Source organism: Leopardus geoffroyi, chromosome C1 (assembly GCF_018350155.1).
Source record: "Leopardus geoffroyi isolate Oge1 chromosome C1, O.geoffroyi_Oge1_pat1.0, whole genome shotgun sequence".
In the NCBI taxonomy this organism is placed as follows: Eukaryota; Metazoa; Chordata; class Mammalia; order Carnivora; family Felidae; genus Leopardus; species Leopardus geoffroyi.
Window position 1 is genome coordinate 15,349,186 of NC_059328.1, and position 26,806 is coordinate 15,375,991.

Below are 26,806 nucleotides of genomic sequence, written 5' to 3' on the forward strand. Positions count from 1 at the left end.
ATCACTCCCCAAAAGAAACCCTATACTCGTTAGTATTCCCCTCCCACTCTCCTCAATCCCTGGCAACTGTGAATCTACTGTGCATCTCTAGTAATTTGCCTATTCTGGTCTTGTGTGACTTTTTCACTTGGCATAAGGTTTTCAGGGTTTATTCATTTTGTAGCTTGTATCAGTACTTCATTCCTTTTCATGGCAGAATAATATTCCACATTCTATATATACACGCACACCCCAATTTGTTTATTCATTCATTAGTTGATGGACATTCAGGTTATTTCCACTTCTGGACTACCCCACTAATTTTTTTCCCATTCCTTTTTTCTCTCTGCCCTTCTTCCTAACTTTCTACTCCTGCTCTAAATAGGAAATTAATAATGTTACTATTATCCTCTATTTAAATGCATGCCTAAAGGTTTTCAATGGTGCAGATTTTCCTTAAAATTCACTGTTCTAAGCACACCTTCTCCATTCCAACTGACAACAGAGGTCACCTCGACACGTGTGTAACCATTGTGGAGATTAAATGACAGAATGGGTACAAAAGACACTACTCAAAATTAAACATACACAAGGGACTATTTTGAGGGACTTTCTACCATTTCATGCTCAGGATTTACTTAGGAACTTTTGAGATGGCATCATCTTGTTGAGTTTCTCTTCTCTGGAACATAAATTCCTAAGGACAGAGATAACGACACCCATTTATCTGTGTAAGATCAGTACAGTTCAAAGGCAACATCTGGTTCCTTATACTAGCTGAAAATGGAAGTATTAATAATATTAAACATTTACAGTGAGCTCATCATGGGTCAGACACTGTGCTAAATGCTTTACATAGGTTACGTTTTATGTTCATTACAACTTTTATGAAGTAAACACTATCATCATCTTCAAATTCTGGATGAGGAAACAGTCTAAGAGGTTAAGAATCTCACCCAGGGTCATAGAGATAGACAGGGGAATGGCTAAGGTGCAGGAGTGTCTGACTCTGTTGCCCTGATCTTAACCAATATGCTTTACTGACAGTGTTGAGATTAACCAAATACACAAAAAGTAACATTCAGATCCTATGCATATATACTCAGAAAATTGCTACTATAACTAAGTACAAGATGATCTCGTAGTAAAAGTTAGACGCTTACAGTTTTGAAGTTTTGAAGTGACACTCAACATCCTCAAGGGCTTAAGCAGAGATAGGAAAAAGCAGTGGAAGGGCCAGATCTGTAGTTTAAAGAGATTACTGCTTGGCAGAGAATGAACCTGAACGGGGACAAAGCTGGAGCCAGGGACATGAGAGGTCCTAAGGCAGTGATAGAAGGAAAATTGAGAAGAGAGGACAAATTCAACAATCACATCAGGTAAAATCAGAGAACCTTGTTAAATGACTACACATGAAAGATGAGTAACTCAGGGAAGAAGTCCATCAACAGTGGCTTCAGGATCTTAGCTTAATTCAAGCCAGTGCCATGAACGGAGATAAAGGAACAGGTTTACGGAATAGGTTATTAGTTCAATAGCGGATGTGTTAAATCCAACATGGCTCTAGGGTTTCCAAATGGAGATATCTGGCAGGCAACAGGATACATAAGACAGAAACTCAGAAGAGAAGCTGGGGATGGAAATGAAAATTTGGAAGCCATCTGCATATACCACTGGGAGCCATCTACCATCAGAGTAGATGAAATCACCCCCCAAGAACGTGCTGAACGATAAGAGAATTAGAACATGACCCAAACATAAAGGAGTTTTTTTGGCTGATGGAACTGTTCTACATTTTGACTGTGGTAGTGATTACATGACTTTATGTGTCTCTCAAAATTCACAGAAATGAATGCTAAAAAGGAATGAAATTAACTGCAAAGAAATTATATGCAATAAATCTAAAGGGAAAAAAAGAGCAATGAGTAGTGTTACATGTGGTGAACATATCATAAAATAGCATGCTGGGAACAGAAAGCAGATGATGTTAGTTGAATAGTGAACAGAGAAATAGAAATGATATACTCTTCTTGGGAAGCCTGGATGAGAAGAGCAAGAGTGAGGTTAAATGACAGCAAAATGGACATGTAGGACTCAGGAAGGATTTGTAGTATGAGATGGACTTCAGCAGATTTAGAGAAAGAAGTCTGTGGAAAGGTAGTGAATACACATGAGACTGCAAGGGACAACTAACAGACTCCGATGAAAGTTTGGATAGAGACAGGTTGGTACCTCCAGCAGAAGTTTGAAAAAGGCATACTCAATGCACTCAGTACTCTAAAGAATGAAATAGGGGCGCCTGGGTGGCTCAGTCGGTTAAGCGGCCAACTTCGGCCCAGGTCATGATCTCGTGGTCCGTGAGTTTGAGCCCTGCGTCGGGCTCTGTGCTGACAGCTCAGAGCCTGGAGCCTGTTTCAGACTCTGTGTCTCCCTCTCTCTGACCCTCCCCCGTTCATGCTTTGTCTCTCTCTGTCTTAAAAATAAATAAACGTTAAAAAAAAATTTTTTTTTTAATAAAAAAAAAAAAAAGGAATGACATAAAGCCATCTATCTGCTGAGGGTGAGGAGGGTTAGGCTGAGTACAGGATTTTATAAAAGGCAAGTCATAAAAGGAATGGCTGGGGACAGAGAGCACGGATTTGTAGATACATTCACAGTGGTATAATCTTGCCCAGTAGTACGCTGCCTACTGGAAGTGAAGAATAGAGAAGATGGGGGTATAGCTAACTAATGTTTCTCAGAAAGAAAAGGGGGTAGGAAAACCACAAATTTTCATAAAAGGATAGCTCAGATAATCCTCCTCCTCCATCTCTGCTTAAATCTTGTACTCCTTGAAGCCTATAAGTCTGATTATGTTATTTATAAAAAAATCTTTAAGAGAGAGAAAGAACTCAAGCAGGGGAGAGGGGCAAGGAGAAAGAGTGAGAAAGAGAGAGAGAGAACTAGAGGGTTTTAAGCAGGTTCCATGCTCACCTCAGAGCCTGATATGGGGCTCATAACAACCCTGGGATCATGACCTGAGCCAAAATCAAGGGTCAAGTTGGATACTCAATTGACTGAGCCACCCAGGCACCCTTGATCATGTTACTTAAATACTAAAACCTGCTGCCTCTCCAGCATTCCTTCCCCTGCTAGATTATTTTTATATCACCTAAAACATTTTAATGCATGGAGCAGGGCACCTCGCTGGCTTCGTCACTGCAGCATGTGATCCTTGATCTCAGAGTTGTGGGTTCCAGCCCCACACGGGGTGTAGAGATTACTTAAAAATAAAATCTTAAAGAAACAAAAAACAGAAACCACCCAACAACTTTCTGGCATATTACTAGGACAGAGATCTCTGGATTCCTCATTGATGAAGCCACAGTGCCCAGAACAATGACCTACTCATGGCAGACCCTCAGAAACTATTTGTGGCTGAAACAGGTGGGTTTCCACATCTCCCTCTGAATCTGGGTCACATGTATAAATGTAAAATCCTTAAATCCCAAAAAGGTTGAAAGAACGTTATAGCAACAATAGTAAAGAATGTCAGAAAGAATAACAGAAATGTGAGATCAAGAAAGGCTTTAGTTGTAATTCTTCCTATGACCCTGAGAAATCCAACTTACCATTCAATGGCTTATTTTTTGTATAGGCAAAATAGGAATAATTTTATCCCAGGAATAACTGCTTAAATTGTGAGATTAATGCCAGAGAAAAGGCTTTTTGTAAACATAAGAAAAGTAACATGACTTTATCATGATTGAAGCAAAATTACCAGGTACTGTTAATACAGCACTGATAAATGGAAAAAAGACATTTATTGATAAAAATGTATTTTGGACATTTTTTCTGCACTAGTACAGAAAATTCTGTCAAAGGTGTTAGAGGGGCACCTCATTAGAGGGTGGCTCAGTCAGTTAAGTGTCCGACTTCAGCTCAGATCATGATCTCATGAATCATGAGTTCAAGCCCCGCATCAGGCTCTCTGCTGACAGTCCGGAGCCTGCTTTGGATCCTCTGTCTCCCTCTCTCTCTGCCCCTCCCTCACTTGTTCTCTCTCTCTTTCTCTCAAAAATAAATATAAACACTAAAACAATATTTAAAAAAAAAGATATTAGGAACACTTCCCAAGACAACTAACTGTGTGCGCAGTGAAGACTGGCGCTGGAAGAAGAAAAAGCTTTTAGCAAGATTAAGTTTTCTAGACACAGCTCTCTTTTGCCTGGCAGAGAACAGAATTCCCCTACACTGTCTCGACTACCCTCTCTGGAAGCAGGTAAGCACAATGGTTTCTTTTGGGAGTAAATTAATAAGTCTGGGGAAAAGTGGGCTAAATTCGGAACAAAGAATTCATGTCTATTCATGGAGATATGTATGACTAAGTTAACATCCAATAATGAAACTTTGAGACTCATGTTGCAAATAAATGAACTATTGTAAATAGTAGGACAGTGTATGCTGCATGAAGATGAGGGATTGTACAAGGGGCTTGGCCAGAAGGCTTGGTGCTTGAGTCTGTTAGTACACTCCCCCCTAGGGTGTCTGGGCTCATCCTGTAGCATATAAAACGAACTTGACCCAGCACCAGTACTTTCCAGGGAATGCTTAAGATTTCACTGTGGAGGGCAACAAGAAAGGAGGAATCACACGACAGAAATGTTTTCAGGCAGCTCTCTTTCAAATATTTTTATAAACAAGGTGGGGAAAGTCAATCCTTTTAATTTTCTTATCCCCAAGGATCGCTCAAACGCAAGCCTCCAAAAAAGGGAGCCAAAAGTCCTTGTTTTAAAGATTGCTCTACTGGATTTGATAGATAACATGGAATCAGGAACATGTAAGTCTGGTTCGTAAAGCTTCAGAACATATTTCTCTAGAGGAACACGAGAAATTAAATTATAAGGGTGTAGATTAAGAAAAGGCTGCGGGACATCTAATCACTGGTGATTTGTTTTTGGCCCCCACAACTAAATATCCAGGGATATTTCAAAATACTTCTCAGAAGGTGTAAACTGAGCAAAGGTTAGAATAAATTTCAAATTCCTTATTCCTGGTGCTGACCTTCAGATCATGGTTTTAAACATGAATCTTTTTCGGTTTAGTCTACCCAAACTTTAAGGCTTTTATTTCCCTGGTTTTATGCTTACTTTGGTTTTATTTCTTAAAATACCGTGAATAGGGGCGCCTGGGTGGCTCAGCCAGTTGAGTGACCAACTCTTGGTTTCAGCTCGGGTCCTGGCCTCCCGGTTTCGTGGATTCGAGCCCCGCGTCAGGCTCTGTGCCAGCGGTGCAGAGCCTGCTTCAGATTCTCTCTCTTCCTCTTTCTCTGCCTGTCGCCCACTGGCACTGTCTCTGACTCTCATGCTCTCAGAATAAACTTAAAAAAATATATAAAGTACGGTGACTATGTTCACAGATGAAATTAAATCAAGGATTCTTATTAAAACATCTTCCCCCTAAATTAAAGTATGTTGCTTTTATACTGAAGTCAATCAAAACCGAAAGAGAAAATAGCAATGTCACTGGCTATATATGGATCAGTATTTTAGTAACACCTTCCAAAACATACAAATGTATCTCCATTTGAGAAACAAATCTCTCATCTTGAAATCTACACAACTGGAAACTGTCCCTCAACCTTAGCTGAGCTTACAAGAACGTAAGGGAAACTACTGGAAGCCACAGAAACAAGGTCAGTTGCTGTTACGGCTGTAGCCACTATATACGGCTGTAGCCACATCCACTACTGGGGATGTGGGATGCTATGCCAGTCTCTATAATTAAGGGAGTTGACATTTTAACATTAATGACAGAGAAGATCTTGGATCCCAGCAAAGTGAGGACCTAAAACTGAGACTCTCACAAAAATCCCTGACGTGCCTAACAGAGTGACAGCCTCTGTGAAAAGGTAGCTAAAACCATAAAAGAGAACAAAATATACCAGCGAACTGACACAGAGTACTGACACGGAAGGACATTTGGTCTCACCTAGGTGGAAAGGGATTGTTGTCATTCTGAAAAATAGTATCCACAGGGAATGCCTTCAGATTTTGCTTGGAATACGAAAGGAGATTTAGAAAATTAAACTCGGATTAAGGTGCAGCTAATGCTTTCCTTAAGACATGTGGTAAATAAAGCAAACACAAAACAGCTTTGGGAGGACTTGCCCATAATGTACATACAGTAAAGTTTACCTGAAGAGGAATTCATAAAGCAGATTTATAAAATATATGAAGAAACAATGCACTATGAGCAAGAGCCAGAAGACACAATAAACTGGAAGATTAAAAACCTCCCTTGGCCAACGGAATTTCAAATAATAGTTTTATATCAAAGGTAATAAAAAAAACCTCACTAATATTTTCAAAAGTGGAAAAGTGCATGTCACACAATATGCATGTTACATAGCACATGCATTCTGGAAACTATAGAGAAATGAATTCCTGGATGATGAGTGAGAAATGTTTTACCACAAGTTCTGAAACTTTCTTTTCTTATCCAACAAGTATACAGAAACCATAACAAAAATCCTAAGACTTTAAGAAATATCCAATTAATACAGATTTCTGTACATTTAATTATTGAAGTATCGTACAAACTAAGTAATCAAAAGTCTGGTCAATCTCTGAATCTTTTCAGAGGACACTGAACATAAACACAATTCTCATTTCACAGGGCGTGCTCTTCACCTAAGCATCCAATATTGCTGCGCTTTGCTCTAATCAGAAATAGGATCTAGAACAGTTGCAAGAAAATGTTTTCCAGCAGAAAAGGGACTATAGCCCTAATATCTGATGTCACTGCTTTAAGCAAGTATCTCTATTCCAACTACTGTGTATTTTTATGCATCACACTTGTCAAGAGCAAATGGGTTTTGAAGCCAGCTTTAAAGTGCTTCATCCTCAGGCAGACACAGTAAGAACTGATCTCAAAAGATAGTTACAAAAGACTGATATCCACATCAGATTGTTATGATTTCCTCATCTCTCAACATAAACAAGGTCCTAAATGGGTAAGTGCAAATAAGACTAATTATTAAGAACAGGACAACTTCAAGTGGATATATCTATAAGAATGATGATGATTTAAGGTTTTAATGTTAACTTTTGTGGCAATGACATTAAAAATACTTGTATAGGAATGAGAGGGCCAGGAATGTTTTTGGTAGCTTTATCATTTTAAAAATGCTAGAGTTACATGGGTTTTCCAGGTTCATTCACTTTGAATTCTGCCAAGTGTAAGAAATCAAAGGATATTATAGCACTTCTAGTTTGTTTACAATACATTTATATGCTAAAAAAATCATCGAACGAGAAAAATGCCAGGATGCTTTACTTCCTGACACCCAAAGTCTACCCTCACCCCTCACCATGCAGAAGACAGTTCTTTCTTTTCTACCTATCCTCTGGTTCACTGCTGAAGTATCTATTCTTTTACCAAGCTGCTAGTACTACTGACTCCAAGAGTAATTGCATTTCAAAAAAAAGAACCATGATATGAAAATTAATTACCTAAAATCCGTTTGTCCATCTATATCTGAGGGCTGTCTTGCCACCTAACGAACATACTGCTTAAAAACAACAACAACAACATCAACAACAAAAACCAACGATGTCAGGAATGAGTAGAAGTATGAGTTTGGTGTGGGCTTTCTTTACTTATTTCAGGTCTCAGGTATGGTTTGTATCTCTGACTTTTATTCCCTAATGATTACTTTGGTTTTCTTTCTGTCATTTGTTTTGATGTTTTTACAACATTTGTCTTCAAGTAGCTTCTCCTGTGAGACAACAACTCACAGTTGGGTAAGTGAAAGGGAACAATTAAGGGTCAAACAAATTATTGTTTTCCAACAAACAAGTGTTCTTTGGGGGGCATTCACCTATAGCCATCAAAACTTTTTTTTCATGAAGCCTAGGTCATCACCCCACCAAGGAAGAAGGTTCCTCAAACAGTGACGACACCGTGAACACAGATGCCAACGGAGGCCAGTCTGTTGAGGATACAGGTGATTTACAAACATTTACTCCTTGTCCCAGCTACCTTTCAGTGTTTGCTTTACCACTTTGGTCACTCTGTTGAACTAGATGTTCTACTGTTCCAAGGAACCGGACAACTCTCACACATTTATGAGGAAAACGCCTCAAGAAGTGAGCTGTGTGAGAAAGGTGTATCTTAAGAGGACTGGGTTTTTGATTAAGATTCCCTACACAGCTCAAAACAGACAATAAATACCAAGGATGTTGATGACTAAAACCAAGTGCATTTCTAGATCAACTGCTGGGGGAGCACTCATTTGTCAAATTGTGTCATTTACCTGAGAGGTACACCGGGAGTAAATCAGACTGCATGGGGCACTACTGCACTAGATGGGCTATGTGGACTTGCTAAAAGCGGTATTATTATGTCCTACTGACTCTAGCTGATAGGCCTCATGTAATGTTTTTATGATAATTGTAAAAATCCAGTGATTACTGTCTACGATCCTAGGTGATGCTACATTAAATAAGTCATTTTTAATTGGGAAGAATAAAATACTCTGATAATATAAGACTATAAAATTATAATGATAAAATTCGTATCATAGGAAAAAATGAAACCTTTCAAGGAAAAAATGAAGAGCATTAAATTTCCCTGCAAGTTAATCAGAGAGGACACTTTTATTTTTCAAAACTAGTTACAAACTTTGACATTCTGATTGCTGTTTTTCTAAATCCAAGATTAAGTTCTCTTAAGTTTAGGATTGATGGGGCTTCAAAATGTTGAGAAGATAGGATTAGGAACTATAGGGTATGCTGGTTTTAATTGGTTTCCAAGCCCCAGAGCTGCAAAATTAACCCCTGAGGACCTGATCCATAAGAACGAGGCAAAAAAACTCAAAACTAAAAACAAAAAAACACATGTACGGTGACATATACCTTGGAGGCATTTTGTATATTTGAAATTTCATTTGCATTTTAGACAATGGAGTGACTCTTTTACAGGCTGCACTAAAACATAAACACACCATTGAAGAAATCAGACTACGAATTTCAGCATTCATTTGATGTTTCTGGAAGTCAAGGAAAGTAGCCAATTAAAAATAACACAAATGCTGCTTCTTTTTCATGTTCAGCAAGCATAAAATAATTAATGACAGAATAGCTTACCTGGGCTGGGGCTCTTTCTTGAACTTAGGTTCTGAGAATCCACAATCTCTTCTGTTTGCCCGTCTGCTTCTACCTCTAGTTTGTTCTGAATCTCTTTTGCATCTTCACTAAGGCAAGTTCTCACACTCTCGTCCTCTTCTAAGACCCTAGGGACCGTGGTGGGAACAGCAGCCATACTAACATTAGTGGCAGCAGCAGAAACACCGGCTGGTGTGGGAGGAGGAGGAGCTGGAGGAGTTGGAGGAGATGGAGAAAAGGAAGGAACTGTGGAAGGGGTAACGGGAGCTGGGACACATTCCACTTTCATTTCTTCTGGGGCATTTTCGAGAATCTCCAATTCAAGAGTCAATGGCAACACCTCCTGTTTTACTATTTCCACAATGCTCTCCGAGGCTGGTAATTTTTCACGAACTCCATTCATTTCATTAATTAGGTTAGTACTAGAAATCAGTGGAATATCATTAGGTGCTACACTACAAGATTTCTTGCATATATCATCATCAATTACATCTGTTGGTGATGGATCTGATGTCTCTGTGCAAGATGTGGGGCTAGGTACAGGAATTGTGTCTTCTTTTGAGGAAGAGAGTTCACATCTGTCATCTACAGCAGTGGTGAATATTGGCTGGCTACTAAGAGCAGCAGAGGTGGGGGAAGCAATGGTACTTCGAGCAAGTGGAGAAACAGTGGTAGGTGATGGAGGCAGGGGAAGCTCTGGCATGGATTCTACCACAGTAGTCTCCAACGTCTGGCCTGCTTGTTCTTTCTTCTCTCCACTAAAGACTAGCCTAAGGACTGGGGAAGGAGACTTTAACACTGGATCTGGTTTTGGCTTCTCTTCTGGAGAAGAAAAAACAAAAAAGAGTTTAAGAATCAGAGATTATACTGTATTAACTTGGGCCAGTTCTTTTCATCTCTTACCCAAAATCATGGGTAAAAGAAGACACACCACAATATTAGACTTATTCTGCCACTGCAAAAACATGGTCATATTTTCTAGTTCTACCCAGTGTTACTTGGTCATCAATAAATATACAGTTTAATTTAAAGTAAAAGAAGAAATCAATTAATCAATTATATCAAGAATGCACTGGAGGGGCGCCTGGGTGGCGCAGTCGGTTAAGCGTCCGACTTCGGCCAGGTCACGATCTCACGGTCCGTGAGTTCGAGCCCTGCGTTGGGCTCTGGGCTGATGGCTCAGAGCCTGGAGCCTGTTTCCGATTCTGTGTCTCCCTCTCTCTCTGCCCCTCCCCTGTTCATGCTCTGTCTCTCTCTGTCCCAAAATAAATAAATAAATAAATAAACAAACAAATAAATAAATAAATAAACGTTGAAAAAAATAAAATAAAATAGGCTTTAAGGGGTGCCTGGGTGGCTCAGTCGGTTAAGTATCCAACTTCTGATTTCAGCTCAGGTCATGATCTCACGATTTGTGACATGAAACCTTGTGCTGGGCTGACAGCACAGAGCCTGCTTGGGATTCTCTCTCTCTCTCTCTCTCTCTCTCTCTCTCTCTCTCTCTCTCTCTCTCTGCCCCTCCTCCACTTGTGGGTGCAAGCACATGTGCTGTCTCTCTAAAAATGAATAAACATTTAAAAAAATTTAAATAAATAATAAAATAGGTTTTTAAAAGAGTAATGATATGGAAAGCTGCTTATAATAAAAGATATGCTTTTGACAAAGCAGGGCACAAAACTGTATGTAGAGCATAAGCCTAATTTGGTAATTTTAAAATACATATACTACTAACATATGCATATGCATGTGGGAAAGTCTCTACGTATCCATAGTTTCTACAATGAATGCAATGGAACCAACTGCGTAGACAGGTGCCTTTTGGTTGTCATGAGCCTCACATGACTGAGAAGGTACTACTATCATTTAATGGGCAGAGACCAGGAATGGTAAGCGTTCTGCAATTTGAGGGACAGTCTCACGTGACAGTGAACAGTCCTGTCCTAAACTCCAGGGGAGCCCCAATTGAACTACATTACTAGAAATGGTTGAATTACAACAGAGTATCATTCACTGAATACCTACTCTATACTAAGTGCTTTCAAAAGGCACTAAAACTAAGACTAAGGCACAAAAACTTGTATTTGTATTTCACTGTTCATACCATATCCTCCATACACTGGACTGAATGTATGGTATCATCAACACCAATTGATGATATTAATTCAATCTTCAATGGTTTTCCCTCTACAAACCAAAGTGAGGTCTTCCCTGTGTCTTTATATCTTTATAAAGCACCAAACAAATGGGAAATGTCACAATTTGGCGTTCATGTAACCATGTCAGCTATTCATATCAAAACCTCTGAGAAACCAGAAGTTTAATAATGGTACTGAACATTTACTAAGTACTCAACAGTAGGAATTGGGTCAAATACCATATATACATAGTGTCCTTTAATTCCTATAACCACCGCTGGGGTAGAAAGTATTATGTTCCTATTTTACAGATTGGGAAACGGAGTGTTCTATAGATTGTCATATTGTCATAGATCTGCCATGCCAGAGTCATGTAACTGGCCAGCGCTGCAACTTGAAAATGATTCCAATCCCATATTTTTCCAATTGAAGAAAAAGAAAAAGGTTTATGGAAAAAGGAGTATTTAGGTGAATCAAGCTGGTACGAGAGTTTGGGGCTAACGTGATATTCTGTTACCCAATGTAAACCCACAATAATGACATTTTCATTGAGAGAAAAACCAAACTGAACTGCAGAATGCAGAATCTATTATTTCTTAAAGTAACCTAGCAACCTTTGAAAACAGCACATTTTTGCATCCTACTTTAATTTCAAAAGGAGCCTATAGTTCAGAAGAAAACTAAAAAAATTTTTAACTATAAAAAAATTCTCTGAAAATTGGTGAGCCCTTTCTAGTGTTATTTGACTACATACGTTTGGTTTAAAAATTACTCTGAAAACTATTCTAAATATTGGCAAGCAATATTGTACAATCAGAAATGGAAAATTATAATTAACTCAGGTTTCTGGAAAATAATTGGTACTAAGAAGGAGATGGCAATAGTCCCTCCCCCAAAGAGTTATTTATAAATATTACAAAATATACTTAAAATTCAAGTTTTTCTTTCCATCAAGGTAAAATAAAACATTTTCAATCCACTCACATTTATATCAAACATCAATCTGAAATGTTTACTTTTCAAAGGTCCACTAAACATAAAGAACCAAGAGGAAACCAATACTTCTGCATTCTTCCTTATGGAAATCAAGACCTAAATATGACAAAGTGAAGGTGTTTTATATTCTAAAAATTGTAGCAGGGCAGAGCTATCATCATTAAGACATCTTATGAATTCTTTGTATCGTGGCCTAGCTGAAGTTTGCATAGAGGATAGGTATGGTTTGAGGCCTTATGTGATGGTTAAGTATTCAATATACTCAGCATAATTCTAACTAGCAAAGGGATTACAACTCTGCAAAACTAATAAAGTTTTGAAGAGAATACCCTGAAAATTCTTTTCTACTTAGATTAAAAACATTCTGATTCTTGACTCAAAAACGCTCTATCATTGGAGAAAGAAAGTGGTCTTCCATAATACCTACAAAGTGCATTCCTGAAAGGTGAATGGCTTTCATATTAAAAAATTTAACTCTAAGCATGCATGAGTCTATCTCTGAACACTGCCAGAAGACGTATCTGACAGTACAACTTTTAGAAGCATGCCAGGTTGGGGTTTGATACCTATTTTTTCGTTTAAAACAATCTTATAAAACAAACAAAATATAGGACATGTCTCTGTTCGAGTTTACTAGGTTCCTTAATACTAAAGAGAAAATACATCCTATTATCTTTGTATGCTGTAGAAAACATTGAAATCAAACAGAAGTTTCTAAGTATGATTAACTTGCAGTCCAGTAAAAAATCAATTATATTCAATACCATCCTTAGGTTATGTGCCAATTCCCAAGTACCTTTTAAAGAGTAATTTTTTAGAAAGTACATTTAGTAACAGCCAGCTAACAAGGGAGGAAGGAGTAATTCAAAAAATTAGAAATCACTTATGCTTTCCACTCATTCTTAGAAGAAGTCAGAAACATTATCAAAGCATGCTCAGTATCACTTGCTTTCCCCTATGCCTGATGACAGACAATTGTTCCCCAATTTTGGTTAAGGTCAACCTAAATACAACTTAGCAAGCAAGAAAGAGAGACTGTGATACCTCATTTTCTGACATGAAACTTCCCTACAGTTTTCTATTTATAATCCAAAAGGCAATGTGTACACTTATTTCAACCAACGTTTTACACTTCATGTTCAAGGTAAATAGGAGTAGGGACCCTGGTTTAATTGTGATCCATAGTATAATGACTCATCAAGACCAAATACTATACATGATGGAAATGGAGCTAGGATAAACTGAGTGCTACAGAACTGAGGCTACAGAGCCAAATTTCTAAAAGAAATATTTCATGTTTTTAAAAATAGCAAGATACAGGGGCGCCCGGGTGGCTTAGTCGGTTAAGCGGCCGACTTCGGCTCAGGTCATGATCTCGCGGTCCGTGAGTTCGAGCCCCGCGTCAGGCTCTGTGCTGACAGCTCAGAGCCTGGAGCCTGTTTCAGATTCTGTGTCTCCCTCTCTCTGACCCTCTCCCATTCATGCTTTGTCTCTCTCTGTCTCAGAAATAAATAAACGTTAAAAAAAAATTTTTTTTTTAAATAGCAAGATACAAAAGAACAGTTAAATATATTAATAAAACGGTGTTATTCTTATAAAGCAATATATACTTTGATTTATTTCCCCAACATTGTTTTCCCTAAACACACACACACACCCACCCAGAACAGCTTCAGGCAACCAAGTTTTGACCTATAAATAAATAGACAGTGAGGTATTAATAAAATACAGGAAAAAATTTTACTTATCAACCCTACTTTACCTTCCTAGAGGTAGAACACTTTGATTTTCCATCTCAAAGTTTTGTTTAGTATCTAAATAAGCTTCAGATGTTCTGCTCATACCCTTAAACACTGAGGGGAATGTAATTAAAATTAAAAAGGAGGGAAGAAAACAGTTATACACAAACCTTGCTTCTGGTCGCTAGCTGCAGTGACAGGGATGCTGGCAGCAAGATGAGTGCTCTCCACAGTCCCATAAACCAGAGGGCTGTGCTCAGGGACCTGGCTGGACAGCTGCTGGGATTTGAAGTACAAAAAAGGGTGATAATGAGCGTGCGAACATAAAAACTAGCAACATGGAACCCAAGCAAGTAGGGAAGACAGAGTGGGGCAGGAGATCACAAAATTAGAAGAAAAAAAAAAACAAAAAGAAAAGAAAAAAAGCAGGGAAAAAAATACATAGGCCAGTTTAATAATTCAAAAAGTACAGAAAACGGGAAGAAAAGGAAAGAGGCAGCAAGAAAGGGGAAGGAAAAGAGATGATTACTATTAACCACAGCAAGAGAAGAAAGCACAGAAATCATTAGTATAAATGCATTCTCCAGGGTTCCATCTAAGAAGGAACTTTTTTCCACCTAACAACAGACATCACATCTAAAAGGTAATTTAACCTCTCCCAGTCAAAGACCAAAGGGATCTGGTCAACTTCACTTACAAACTACCTAGCAAAGTGGTTCATCTGACCAAAGCTGGACAAACAAAATATGATGTTTTAAAACCAGTCACTGATTCGAGAAAACAATGCTGAAGAGTGATTTTTGCCATTTGTCTATATAATCACACGGGTGAAATGCATCTTCATCTAAGGCATTTACACTTTAAAATGTCTTTAGATTCTGGGTGAAGGACAGTTATCTTTTCAGAGTCAGAAATCTAGGTAAAAGATCTGTTTTTCAGAGCTAAAAGGAAACTCTTCATTTTCACTCAACCACTTCACTGGAATCAAAAGTGGCCATCAAAATCCTAGCAGAGTAGGTTGAAAAAGTTGCAGCCATCGTTCAACTTAGAGGGAACAAAATGACAAAAGAAAAGACAACGAACACTCATTCTACATCACTTTCCAGGCAGGTATTTGTTCTGGATTTGAGGGTTACACAAAAGCCACAAAACAAAGCAGTGTCTCTCCTCAGAAATCTAAGGTCATTTTTTTTTGGATAGCTATAATCTCCTACAATGAATTCTATCAGAGCTATCAGAGCAGAGTCCCTGCACAATTCTGATTTTCTGTGTGTGCATGCATGTGTGTGTTTTAGATGCGAGGGAAAATTAAGGTATGAATGAATATGGGGTGGGTAGGGCCACTTAAAAAAGTGAGAGTCAATAAACAATATTTTCAAATTTGTAAGTCTCATTTAGCACAGGAAACTAATATTAAAAAATCCGTTCAGATACATACCATTTATCACGTCATTTAAGTAACAATGCTTTCAGAATGAACATGCAATTTATATTTGATTTTATCTGGACTGTACAGAATAACAGACAGGAATGCAAAAAATACTATTATTTTACCTATTCATTAGATCATGAGAGTGCTCATCATATTCCACAATTATTTCTAAATGAAGACTACTAAAATTATATTTTCATATACAAAAAAATGAAGTAAGTTACTGTTTTCACTTTGAATCATGAACAAATAAATGAAAAGTACTGCCATGATTACTCTACTCTGAATCCTTAGTACTGGTGGGAAAAAAAGCTGTTATTAAAATTCAAAAATTAGGACCACTTCAGAGCTATAAATGAAAATACAGGCTCAGTTCAATTCTAAGGCTGAAAATAGCTCTAGAGCAAAGGAAAGAGTCTACGTTAGTTAGCATTTATTAAACAGGAAAGAAAGACTTGTAAATTTTACCATTTATCTAAAAGGAAGAAAGTATTAACTCCAGTTACCTAGGAACTTAGGTAGACAGAATGACATCTATACATGAGACGAAATGTTTAAGACAGTAAAAGCTACTGATATCTATAAATCTGTACTGATCAGAATTTTTCATGCTCAGATTAAAATATCTGCAATCATATTAAAGAGATAACTGCACAGATATTTTTAAATTAAAGTCCTAGGAAGATTTTATATATATGCATTTATAAGAAAGCACTGAGGTAAACCTGTTGGTTAAATCACAGTTCCAAATCCTAGTATCCAGTACATGGTTATAGAACCACAAAGTGCTAGGAAAGAACCTCTTGGGTTTCCTCAGCTGTAAAATGCAAAACAATTGAATAAAGATCAAGTCTTTTCACTTTTAACATTCTCTAAGGCTCTGAAAGCATCAAGAAAATAAAATTCACATCAATATAATTCAATATGCTCACCTTGTTTTAGATTAATTTTAATTAAGGATAATCTTAAATTTTAGCTTAACATCTAATTTCATATTTTTTCCTCATGAAATACATACAAAAAAGTCCTGACTTGAGTCTTGACTAATTAGCCTAAGGGACAGACATACCCCCTCTTCCCCTATTCCTCACACCCCGGAAGGTGGGGAGGCTTTGCCTCAGGGTAATCTTCCAAGAGGGGTCTTGCAAGCGTCTTTTCTTTTTTTAAAAATGCTGTGGCACCTGAGCGGCTCAGTCGGTTAAGCAACCAACTTCAGCCTAGGTCATGATCTCTCGGTGAGTTTGAGCTCCGTGTCTGTCTCTGTGCTGACTGCTCAGAGCCTGGAGCCTGCTTCAGACCCTGATGGAAACAGACCTGATGAAATCAACAACCCTGCTCTATAATTCCAAATAGGACCCTCTGGCTGTCCATGTACAAATTCATTTTAAGCAAGACAATAGCTTATCCCTCGCCACTAAGAGTCACTGTTCATTGTGACATCTCATTCAAAACTTCTGAGAGAATCCACCTTAACCTAGATATCTGTTTAAAGTTTAAAACATTTTCCACACTACTGAAAAATACTGTTGATTTTCTTTTTCTTCACGTAATCTATGCCTAACGTGGGGTTCAAATTTAACAACCCTGAGATCAAGAGTCGTATGCCCTATGTACTGAGCCAGCCAGGCAACCTGAAAAGTACTATTTTTAAGTCAAAAGAGACTACTAATGAGAAATTAATTTATTAAAGATGAAGAACAATGTGATTTAATTCAATGACCACTATCTTTATTGAAGACAATATTAAAAAAAAAACAAACATACCTATATGCTTCAGGGTAGACTAATGATGTAAACTCACTAGAGCTTACAACAGAGTCGTCAAAATGATATTTTGAAAGATAAGACTGGTTTGTTTACATTATGTGGTAATCTTCAAATTCTTTGTGCAGGAACTTACCCACTTAGTGTATAGATTACTTATATTATTGTCTGAGCTTTAGAATCCAACTTAACTATTATTATTAACACTATAAAACTAACAAATGGTTAGAATTTAAGGTTTCTAGTTATCAAGTTTATAAGAAGCTCTTCAGAAGACTGAATGACTTTGTAATTTTCACAAATAGCAGGGAAGGCTGTGTCTTTCCTAAAATACATTATCAATCACTAGTCTCCAACATTTCTCTGTCCCTATACTCTGGCATAGGACTCTCTCCCAAGTTATAACAATGCTTCACTATAAGAGTAATTCTTAAAACAGGAAAAAGAACAAAGGTAGTAGGGAGAGAAAGAAAGGTATATAAAGTAGTTCATTAAAAAAATTAAGTGATTTTGATGGGGCGCCTGGGTGGCGCAGTCGGTTAAGCGTCCGACTTCAGCCAGGTCACGATCTCGCGGTCCGTGAGTTCGAGCCCCGCATCAGGCTCTGGGCTGATGGCTCAGAGCCTGGAGCCTGTTTCCGATTCTGTGTCTCCCTCTCTCTCTGCCCCTCCCCCGTTCATGCTCTGTCTCTCTCTGTCCCAAAAATAAATAAACGTTGAAAAAAAAAAAAAAATTAAAAAAAAAAAAAATTAAGTGATTTTGAGACATCACCCCAGCCTTTGGAAGCAGACAATTTGGGGAGCCTTGCCTATACAGCATCATGTATTTATATTTACCCTATAGAGTCCCATAAAAACTTTCAGGCATCTAGCACTTTTTGTTTTTTTTTTTGAGAGAGACAGAGGGGGGTGGGGAGGGAGAGAGAGAGGGAGATACACAGTCCAAAGCAGGCTCTAGGCTCTGAGCTGTCAGCACAGAGCCCGATGTGGGGCTTGAGCCCATAAGCGGTGAGATCATGACCTGAGCTGAGGTCGGACGCTTAACTGATTAAGCCATCCAGGCGCCCCTCTAGCATTTCTTAATACAGAAATGTTCCTTGTGCCTTATTGCTATCAACAAGAGAGATGTAGCTGAGAGATTGTGATGCTGAGGGAAAGTAACAAAAATATTCCTTCTTTCCCACTTTAAAACATTTTTTAATTTTAATTTTTTAACTTTTTAGTGTATGTTTACCTTTGAGAGAGAGACAGAGTGCAAGCAGGGGAGGGATAGAGAGAGAGGAAAACACAGAATGTGAAGCAGGCTCCAGGCTCCAAGCTGTCAGCACAGAGCCCGATATGGAGCTTGAACCCAAAGACCATGAGATCATGACCTAATCTAAAGTCAGACGCTCATCTGAATAAGCCACCCCAGCGCCCCTAATGTTTATTTTTGAGAGACAGAAAACATGAGCAGGGGAGGGGCGGCGGGGAGACAGAGGATCTGAAGCGGGTTGTATGCTGATAGCAGAGAGTCCAACGTGGGACTTGAACTCATGAACCTGAACTCTGAGATCATGATGCGAGCCAAAGTCTGAAGCTTAACCAAGTGAGCCCACCCAGGTGCCCCTCCCACCTTAACATTTAAAAGCTGAAAGGGAACTCTGGAATTACTTAGTACAATCCCTCATTTCATTGATAAGAAAAGCAGGGGTTAAAAGGACTTAACAACATTGTGATCTAAGGTCATAAATCTAAGTGACAGAGCAGTGCCATGGAGCAAGTGTCCTAGCAGACTCTATGAGCTCTACCCACACACCTAGGCCTGTGTACTGTGATCACCTGCAGGGGCACACATATATACACACCTAGATTTTTTATGTTTTTGAGATATAAAATCTTCAGTAGTTATTCCACAGATCATTTTAAAACTAAGGAAGCAGGGCAATTTCAAATTCAATCTACTATTTACGGTAAAAACAGTAGCAGCAAAAACCTGTTTCTCCTCTCCATTCTCCTTGCATAAACCTAATACAGTTTCTCTAAATTAACTTTCTTCTTTTGAATGCCTGCCAAAATGAAACTCATTATCCCCCTCTTCAGATACCCTGATATATACTCCATGCTATATTTTACTATAAATCCAGGTATCTAAGCTTGAAGAGCCACCTCTGACTGTTCCCTTTTGCACAGAGGGGAACCATGCATCCCGTTTAACTGGACAGTACTGGTTCATGCCTGTTTCCCCATCAAAATGATCCACAGCATCCCCATTCATTCTAAAACTGCCCCAATTTAGATGATAAATTATAAGGTCATTCTTTCCGTAATCCTTACTTAGTAACCAACTGCTACATATTTCTCTAAAAGGTTTCCTCTCCCTTCAACTAACTCCCTCATTTATCACCTGAAATGGTAATAACCTCCTTTTGTCTAAATTTCCCATCTCCACATGCCACCCTTTTGTACATACTGTCCCTCTGCCTTGAATATCCTTCTCTCTCTTTTCATGTTGTGAACATCAATCTGGGAACTCAGACCAAATGTCATCTCTGCTGTGAAGCCTTCCCAGACGCTTCCAGTCCTTCTCTGCTCCTCCAGAAATATCAAAAACTGCAATACTAATAATACGTGGTGTGCACTGAACACTCACTATGCCCTGAGCTGAAGCAACGTTTAAATATTTTCTCTCATTTAATCTTATCGTACCCATATACGATAGGTTTTATTTTCTACATTGTTAAAAGTGGAAACTAAGCCTCTGGAAAATTAAGCAATTTGGCTAACGTTACAAAATTAAGTAGTGGAACTGGGACTTGAAACCAAGTATGTCTGGTTCTGAGCCAAAGCTTTTAAATCCCTTCCCTGTACTATCTTACCGGCACTACCATTAACAGGTTTCTGGGATCCAACACATTTGAGCCTGTGCTGCAATCCTGCCCCACTTGGTCACATCTGTGCCTTCATAATTCTCTATACACACTTCACAGGAGGACCGGTAATACATATGTTAGTAAGTGTTCTCTGCCTCACTTAAAGAGACAGGGATGACCTCAAGGGATAGGGAAAGACTTTGCTATTCATAGCACCTGCAACTGTGGCTCAAAGCAGATACACTGTAAGGTCAAAAGCAATAGAGTACTTACTATTCAGTCATAAATTCTCATGCAGAGGATTGTCTCATCTGTAGTCTTAGTAACTAGAGTATGGTTCAGGATCTATCTAGAATTAGACCACAGTTGCAAACTAGCAATCATTAGGCTAAGCCTAATGGATTTTCTTAGGCTGGCACAGTGCTATGCGTTAGAATTAGCCACCAACATTTAAAATAGGCCAATTTAAAAAAAAAAAAAATTAAAAAAAAAAAAAAAAAAAAGGAGGCGCCTGGGTGGCTCAGTCGGTTGAGCGGCCGACTTCAGCCAGGTCACAATCTCGCGGTCTGTGAGTTCGAGCCCCGCGTCAGGCTCTGGGCTGATGGCTCAGAGCCTGGAGCCTGTTTCCGATTCTGTGTCTCCCTCTCTGCCCCTCCCCCGTTCATGCTCTGTCTCTCTCTGTCTCAAAAAAAAATAAATAAACATTAAAAAAAATTTTTTTTTTTAAATAAAATAGGCCAATTTTTTACATAAAGATTTTTAGCTTCTTTTGAAACACTGGATCAACATTTTTACACAATATAACAGATGGGAAGTAGTAAATGACTCCTTTAACAAGAGATGTTCTCTCCTACATTATGGGCACCACTATGAATTTCCAAAAGTGAAGCCAAGAGTCAGTTGCCATCATCATGCTTATGTGGTTGTTCTTGAGATATTTTCCCCTTTAGTACATATGTCTCCGGTAAAAAGGTATGTGTTCATTCCATGAACTTAGAAAGACAATAGATTAATAAATGTGGTTTTAAGTGTAATTACCTAATAAAATAAACTGATGCCTCATGACAATAGGATGCATCAAAAAGTATTACCAATTATAATTACTGATTGATGGCCTTTACATATTAAAAGTGGACATTTAATGTCCTTTATGTTTACACAAATAAATATACTTGTATTTAGGCCTGTGGTCCCTGATGAAAAATTAAAAAAAAAACAAAAAAACAAAAAACGGACTTCTGTAGCCAAAGGTAACCACAAGAGGGTAGGATATCAAGCTTGGTAAGATTAAGAAAATCAAAACACAGGGAATTAAAATGCAAAAAAATATATTAGCACATGTCCAAGTTGAGAACTGAACACAAGTCAACCAAAGGTTGTCAGGTATATAGCTTGAAAATGATGATGCTTTAATTAACGTGGGGAAAAATACAGACCAAAATTTAACTGTCCTCATCAACCAATTCCAAGTTTTTCTGTAGTATGCCCCTACATAACTGAGTACATAAGTATATAACTTACTTAAGCATGTAAATGTTACCTCTCCCATGTTTACTTCTAGGGAAGAAATTAAATAAATTCACAAATCTTTAAGAGACTCTAAACTCAGTCATGTATTTGTGACACCAATTTTTAAAAACGTTTTTAACAACTTTTTTAAACTATGTTACTAAAATCAAATCAATGGTCTAGCATTCTGAAATGATAGTTAATTATCCATGTATCACATATTTATAAACTGGGCCCTGAAGAATACCTCACCATCAAACCACAAATGAGGGAAGCAAGCAGCCCCCACAACTCCTTAATAATTTTCATTCTATCTGTTTTCTATGCTGAGCTCGCAGTTTAGGTATTTTGAAGCTTTGAAAATCTCTTAACTCCTCTCCGTGGTTTATCAAAATTTCAAGTGACCAAGTGATGAAATAAAAATATTGGCAAATTCAGGAAATTCCAGCCTCTACTACAGTTTATTGAACTCCAGCTTCTCCTGGAATGTCTTGATTTCTAAAACCAAGAAAGTGAACTTTTTGAAGACCATGATAACTACATTCTGTAACAGGAACAAGATGGTGCTTAACTGGTAGAATTTCCTACTAACTCATGTAAATAATTAAAGAAGACAACCTCCAATCAAAAAGCCTATTTGTGGTGTCCTAAAAGGTAAGAGGTATGCCTAAGATACATCTACATATGCTCTGAGAATTACATAGGCATTGCCCCAAACAATACTGTTAAATAACAATGTTTAAATTTTCAACCTCAAAAGTTTTCATGAACATAGTGCACAGCATTTAATTTCTAGGGCTCCGTATTGAAACATGAAATACACATTTATTGAAGAGGTTTCCATAGGAACTGCAACTCCTTTTGGTATCACGCAATAGCTCACTAGGAAGAGTGACAAAAGCTATGCTCTGAATGTGGAAACAATGCACAGAAATGTTACCAATAAAAATCTGAAGTTATAACAATTTGTAAAGTGAAAGAACATCTCTGTTTAGACATCATTTGAGGTTCTGAGACAACTGATGGACATGAAAAGTCAGAAAGTAGCCACAGAAAAAAGAGGAGTCCAGCAGAGGTTAGTGAACAAATACACAGCATCATCCCTCACGGCTGACTCGGTCTTACCTGAGGAGGAGTAGGTGTGGAAGTGGGTCTCCCTATGGGTGGGGTAGGATTTCTGCTGCCACCTCCAGACATAATCTCCTCTGTTATGTCCTTCCCTCCCTGGTTTGGATCCCGAATTCTTATCTATGAGGTCAGAATAAGATGGCATTTAGAGATGGGTATCTGTATAGTACATTTATAGGCATACGATGTATTAAAGGTAAAACCTGGGCAACCTATAAATATCAAAGTTGATAATCACCACATCTGACTTTATTTCAGTCACAGACATTAGTTCTGACTTGAACAAATTAGAGTAACAAGCTAACAAGAGATCCAATTCGCTGAATTTCTAGGTCAAAAAGGCCAAGTATTAACACTTGTCTTATAAGCACTGCCAAATTGACTGATTTTATGTACAATAATTAACATAAAATTCATAAGTAAAATCGTTTTAAACTACATCTTACTCTGTAGAACGAAGTTTTAAGGGTCATAAATGGTTCCTTAACAAAATGAAAAATGTACATATCCTAGTAATTAGAAATAGGAGTTTATGTTGCAGATAGACTTATATATGCATGTAAGAATGCTAACTGTAACAGGCTTTTTGAGCAAAGGCATAGAAACAATCTCAAGGCTAATCAAGAACACAGTAATTAAAAAATTATGCTACATCCTTACAATTAAATACCAAACAGACAGTAGACAGAATGAAATAAATCCACATGTACTGAGATGGAATGATCATCAAGAGGTACTGGTAGGTGAAAAGATGCAAGATGCAGAACAATGTAGGTGGTTCTCTTACTTTTTTAAAGGCTACCTATGCTCACTGATATCAGTGGAGATGGTGCTATAAAGGAGAGGGAGCCCCAGGATCTAGGCCTTCCAACCTGTGATGTTGCTGAGACCTAAAGGCCCTCTTTGCTATCCTCACCTCCAGAGAGCAGCCAAGGTAGCCCTGGCTTCATAGAAATAGCAAAGAATTCATTAATAAAACCACCTGGATCTGGAAGCTGCTTTGGGAGTTTTTCAGTAAGATTCCTAGTATCAGCTATGTTTTCAGGTAAAGAAACTTGTTTCTACTACAGTTTTAAATATTGCTTCTAATTCATTTGTTCTATTTTCTTCTACAGTAGCATCTATTATGTCTTTCATTTTCATTCTCTTCTTTATTAATGTTTGTGCATCCTGAACGTTCTGCAAGTGCAACATCTACCATGATGTTTTAACATTTCCAAAGCATACTTTCTCAACTGTAGTGTCTGGCAACACTGGCATGTGCTGTTTATTGTGATGTGTGCACAAAAAACGTGTGTCTGATAAGAAAAGAACCAAGTTTTGAGTTTTATTAATTTTTACCGAGACCACTGTCAAGAATATTGACTAGATGTAAAAAAAAAAAAAAATTAAAAAAGAAGATGTATTGACTATGATGATATCCCTCCCACCTATCTTATCTTTGTGAATTCCATTTTGTGTGTCCTAATAGGTAAAAGATTGCGAGCCACTCTTCTACAGGATGTCCTACAACCTGAATTTTTTATTACTGCATTCTAATTTGCTTGAGTCTGCCTTACTAGACAGATACAAAGCCCCCGTAACCTCTTTAAAATAATTAAAATACATTTTCTAAATTCTGCTGTTTCGAAAAAGAAATCTATTCCAACAGGGAGGATTTTTATTGTTGTCATTAATACTTTGCTCAGTTCTCTTCTGCTGATTTCCTGTGGTCAGTTCATATTTGAATGTAGAACTGAACAGGACAAAGTTCAAGGATAATAATCAGTATGTGAAAACTGAGCTCAAACTTCTCCCACTTAGCAAGGTCTTAGCAGACAAACCCTCCCAGTTCTGAAGAAGGCATGTTGTCATCTGGCATACCTAGTTTAGTGCATGCTGAAAATGATATTAAGCAAATGTTACTTTCTAGTATGTGTCCATACAAATCCTCTGGTCTAGTGGTAAGGACATAAAGGAAGAACAAAAAATGCAGTCATTTGTGAACTGAGATGAATGACTACAGCTGTGGGTAAACTTACTTGACAAATGAGTGTACATTCCATTTTAAAACAGGAAAAATTAAGAAGTATCTCTTACGGTTTTTTTCTCTCTCTTGGCTGGAGGGGGCTGCTGCTGCGTAGGCACTATGATTGGTGCTGACTGATACACTGGCTGACTTGGGTAAAAAGGCGTTCCTAAAGAATTAGAAAAAAATGAGAGGAAGCATTCAGTTATTTTGTCAACCACTATAAGACTACTAATGGCACTGTGTCTCCAAACAAGCAGTTAAAAAAAAAAAGTAACAAACAAAAACATGCCTCTTAATCATCTCTATCCACTAGCTCCCCTCTCTCTACTAAAGTGATCATGGAATGATTCCAAACACTGATCTTTTTGTCAGCATCCAATATGGAAACAACTAAATAACCAACTCCTGCAGATTGCCATCAGAGTTACCTTTCAAAAAACTAATCAAACTATAGCACTGCTTTTAAAAATCTATTCTGGGGGCCCACCCATTCCCTGCAATGAGATTCTTAAACAAGGGTTTCTGTGAATATGTTTTGTGTGTGGATTTAGTCAGAGGCAAGAGAATATATCTGATCATCTTGTGGATTGGGAATGGTTTAATTCTTCTCCCTACTGACAGAGAACCACTGTTAGGCTTTTGCTAAGCCTTGATGGTGGCTCCCTGTGACAGTGGTTCTATGTCAAATGGCACTGAGAGGTCAACTAAGATTCACTAAAGTAGAATTCACTGACGACCATGACAAAAGTTACATGGGTACTGGTGAGGGGGATGCCTCCTGATTAGGGTGGGTCCAATAGTGAATGAGATGGAAATGAAGACAGTTCAGCATTGGTAACTCCTTTTCTTTTTTTCTTTAAAAAAAAATTTTTTTTTAATCTTTATTTATTTTGAGAGACAGTGTGAACAGGGGAGGAGCTGAGGGGAGGGAGACACAGAATCAGAAGCAGGCTCCAGGCCCTGAGCTGTCAGCACAGAGCCCGACGCGGGGCTCGAACCCAAGAACCATGAGATCGTGACCTGAGCCGAAGTCGGGTGCTCAACCAACTGAGCCACCCAGGCACCCCAGGTAACTCCTTTTCTTAAAAGTTGTGCTATAATTAAGAGAAGCAAAAAAATGTTTGTTTGTTTTTTTCCCCTTAAGGACATGAATGAAATCATACACCTATATGCTGAAAGGACTAATCCAGCAGATGGGGAGAAAGAAAATAATAATGCCAGAAGGGGAGAAAAGAACAGCTGGAGAAGGAGCCTTAAATGTGTAAATGCTGCAATCTACTGCTCAAGTAGAAGACTAGATTTTGTTAGGAGCACTGATACTGAATCATGAGAACAAGAAGGAAAAAAATGAAGGTATGAAGATAGTTAACACAGGCAAACTTTTTGGTACTTTAATAAATAACATTGGGGGGGCGCCTGGGTGGCGCAGTCGGTTGAGCGTCCGACTTCAGCCAGGTCGCGATCTCGCGGTCCGTGAGTTCGAGCCCCGCGTCGGGCTCTGGGCTGATGGCTCGGAGCCTGGAGCCTGTTTCCGATTCTGTGTCTCCCTCTCTCTCTCTGCACCTCCCCCGTTCATGCTCTGTCTCTCTCTGTCCCAAAAATAAATAAACGTTGAAAAAAAAAAATTAAAAAAAAAAAAAAATAAATAAATAAATAACATTGGCTCTACTATCGCTGTCATCATCAACATCAAACCATCCCCACCATCATCACAATAATCTTCAAGTGGCAATTTCTTGGAAGCAATATGATTTGCAGTACCAGAACTGTGTAGGTCACAATCAAATTTGGAGAAGATCTCAACAGGGGGCGTAATGAGGATTTCAAAAAACTCAATGTAGAAAAACACCGTAGCCAATCTTATCTCTGTTTATGTTTGTTTATTTTTGAGAGAGAGGGAGAGAGAGACAGAGAGAGTGAGGAGAAGAGAGAAGGGACAGAGGATCCAAAGCAGGCTTTGTGCTGATAGCAGAGAGCCTGGTGCGGGGCTAAAATTCACAAACCATGAGATCACCACCTGAGCTGAAGGTGGATGCCTAATTGACTGAGCCACCCCAGCGCCCAACAAAATCAAGCTTATATAAGCAATTCTTCACTACCGTATAATGTCACTAGT

At 38.3% G+C, this 26,806-nt stretch overlaps 1 protein-coding gene and 1 long non-coding RNA gene across 50 annotated transcripts in view; one reads left to right on the forward strand and one right to left on the reverse strand.

Annotated features, from left to right (window-relative positions):
- Positions 1-26,091, forward strand: part of LOC123597332 — a 44,267-nt gene extending 18,176 nt beyond the window's left edge. For 4 of the 6 annotated variants that reach the window (XR_006712079.1, XR_006712078.1, XR_006712081.1 and 1 more), the window contains exons 4-6: positions 4,076-4,240; positions 7,872-7,966; positions 25,835-26,091. This is a non-coding gene — a long non-coding RNA (uncharacterized LOC123597332). Of the gene's footprint in view, positions 1-3,308; positions 3,406-4,075; positions 4,241-7,871; positions 7,967-8,045; positions 8,215-25,834 lie in introns of those variants that run through there. The other 2 variants (XR_006712080.1, XR_006712083.1) reach the window with 2 other exon arrangements.
- The window catches only part of EIF4G3 (eukaryotic translation initiation factor 4 gamma 3), a 318,997-nt gene that overhangs the window by 105,647 nt on the left and 186,544 nt on the right, over positions 1-26,806 (reverse strand). For 31 of the 44 annotated variants that reach the window (XM_045475992.1, XM_045475990.1, XM_045475978.1 and 28 more), the window contains 4 exons: positions 24,759-24,856; positions 22,677-22,799; positions 14,166-14,274; positions 9,108-9,947 (listed from right to left, as the gene is read on the reverse strand). In XM_045475992.1, coding sequence (XP_045331948.1) covers positions 9,108-9,947; positions 14,166-14,274; positions 22,677-22,799; positions 24,759-24,856 — 1,170 coding nt within the window. The remainder of the gene's footprint in view (positions 1-9,107; positions 9,948-14,165; positions 14,275-22,676; positions 22,800-24,758; positions 24,857-26,806) is intronic. The other 13 variants (XM_045475993.1, XM_045475991.1, XM_045475981.1 and 10 more) reach the window with 1 other exon arrangement.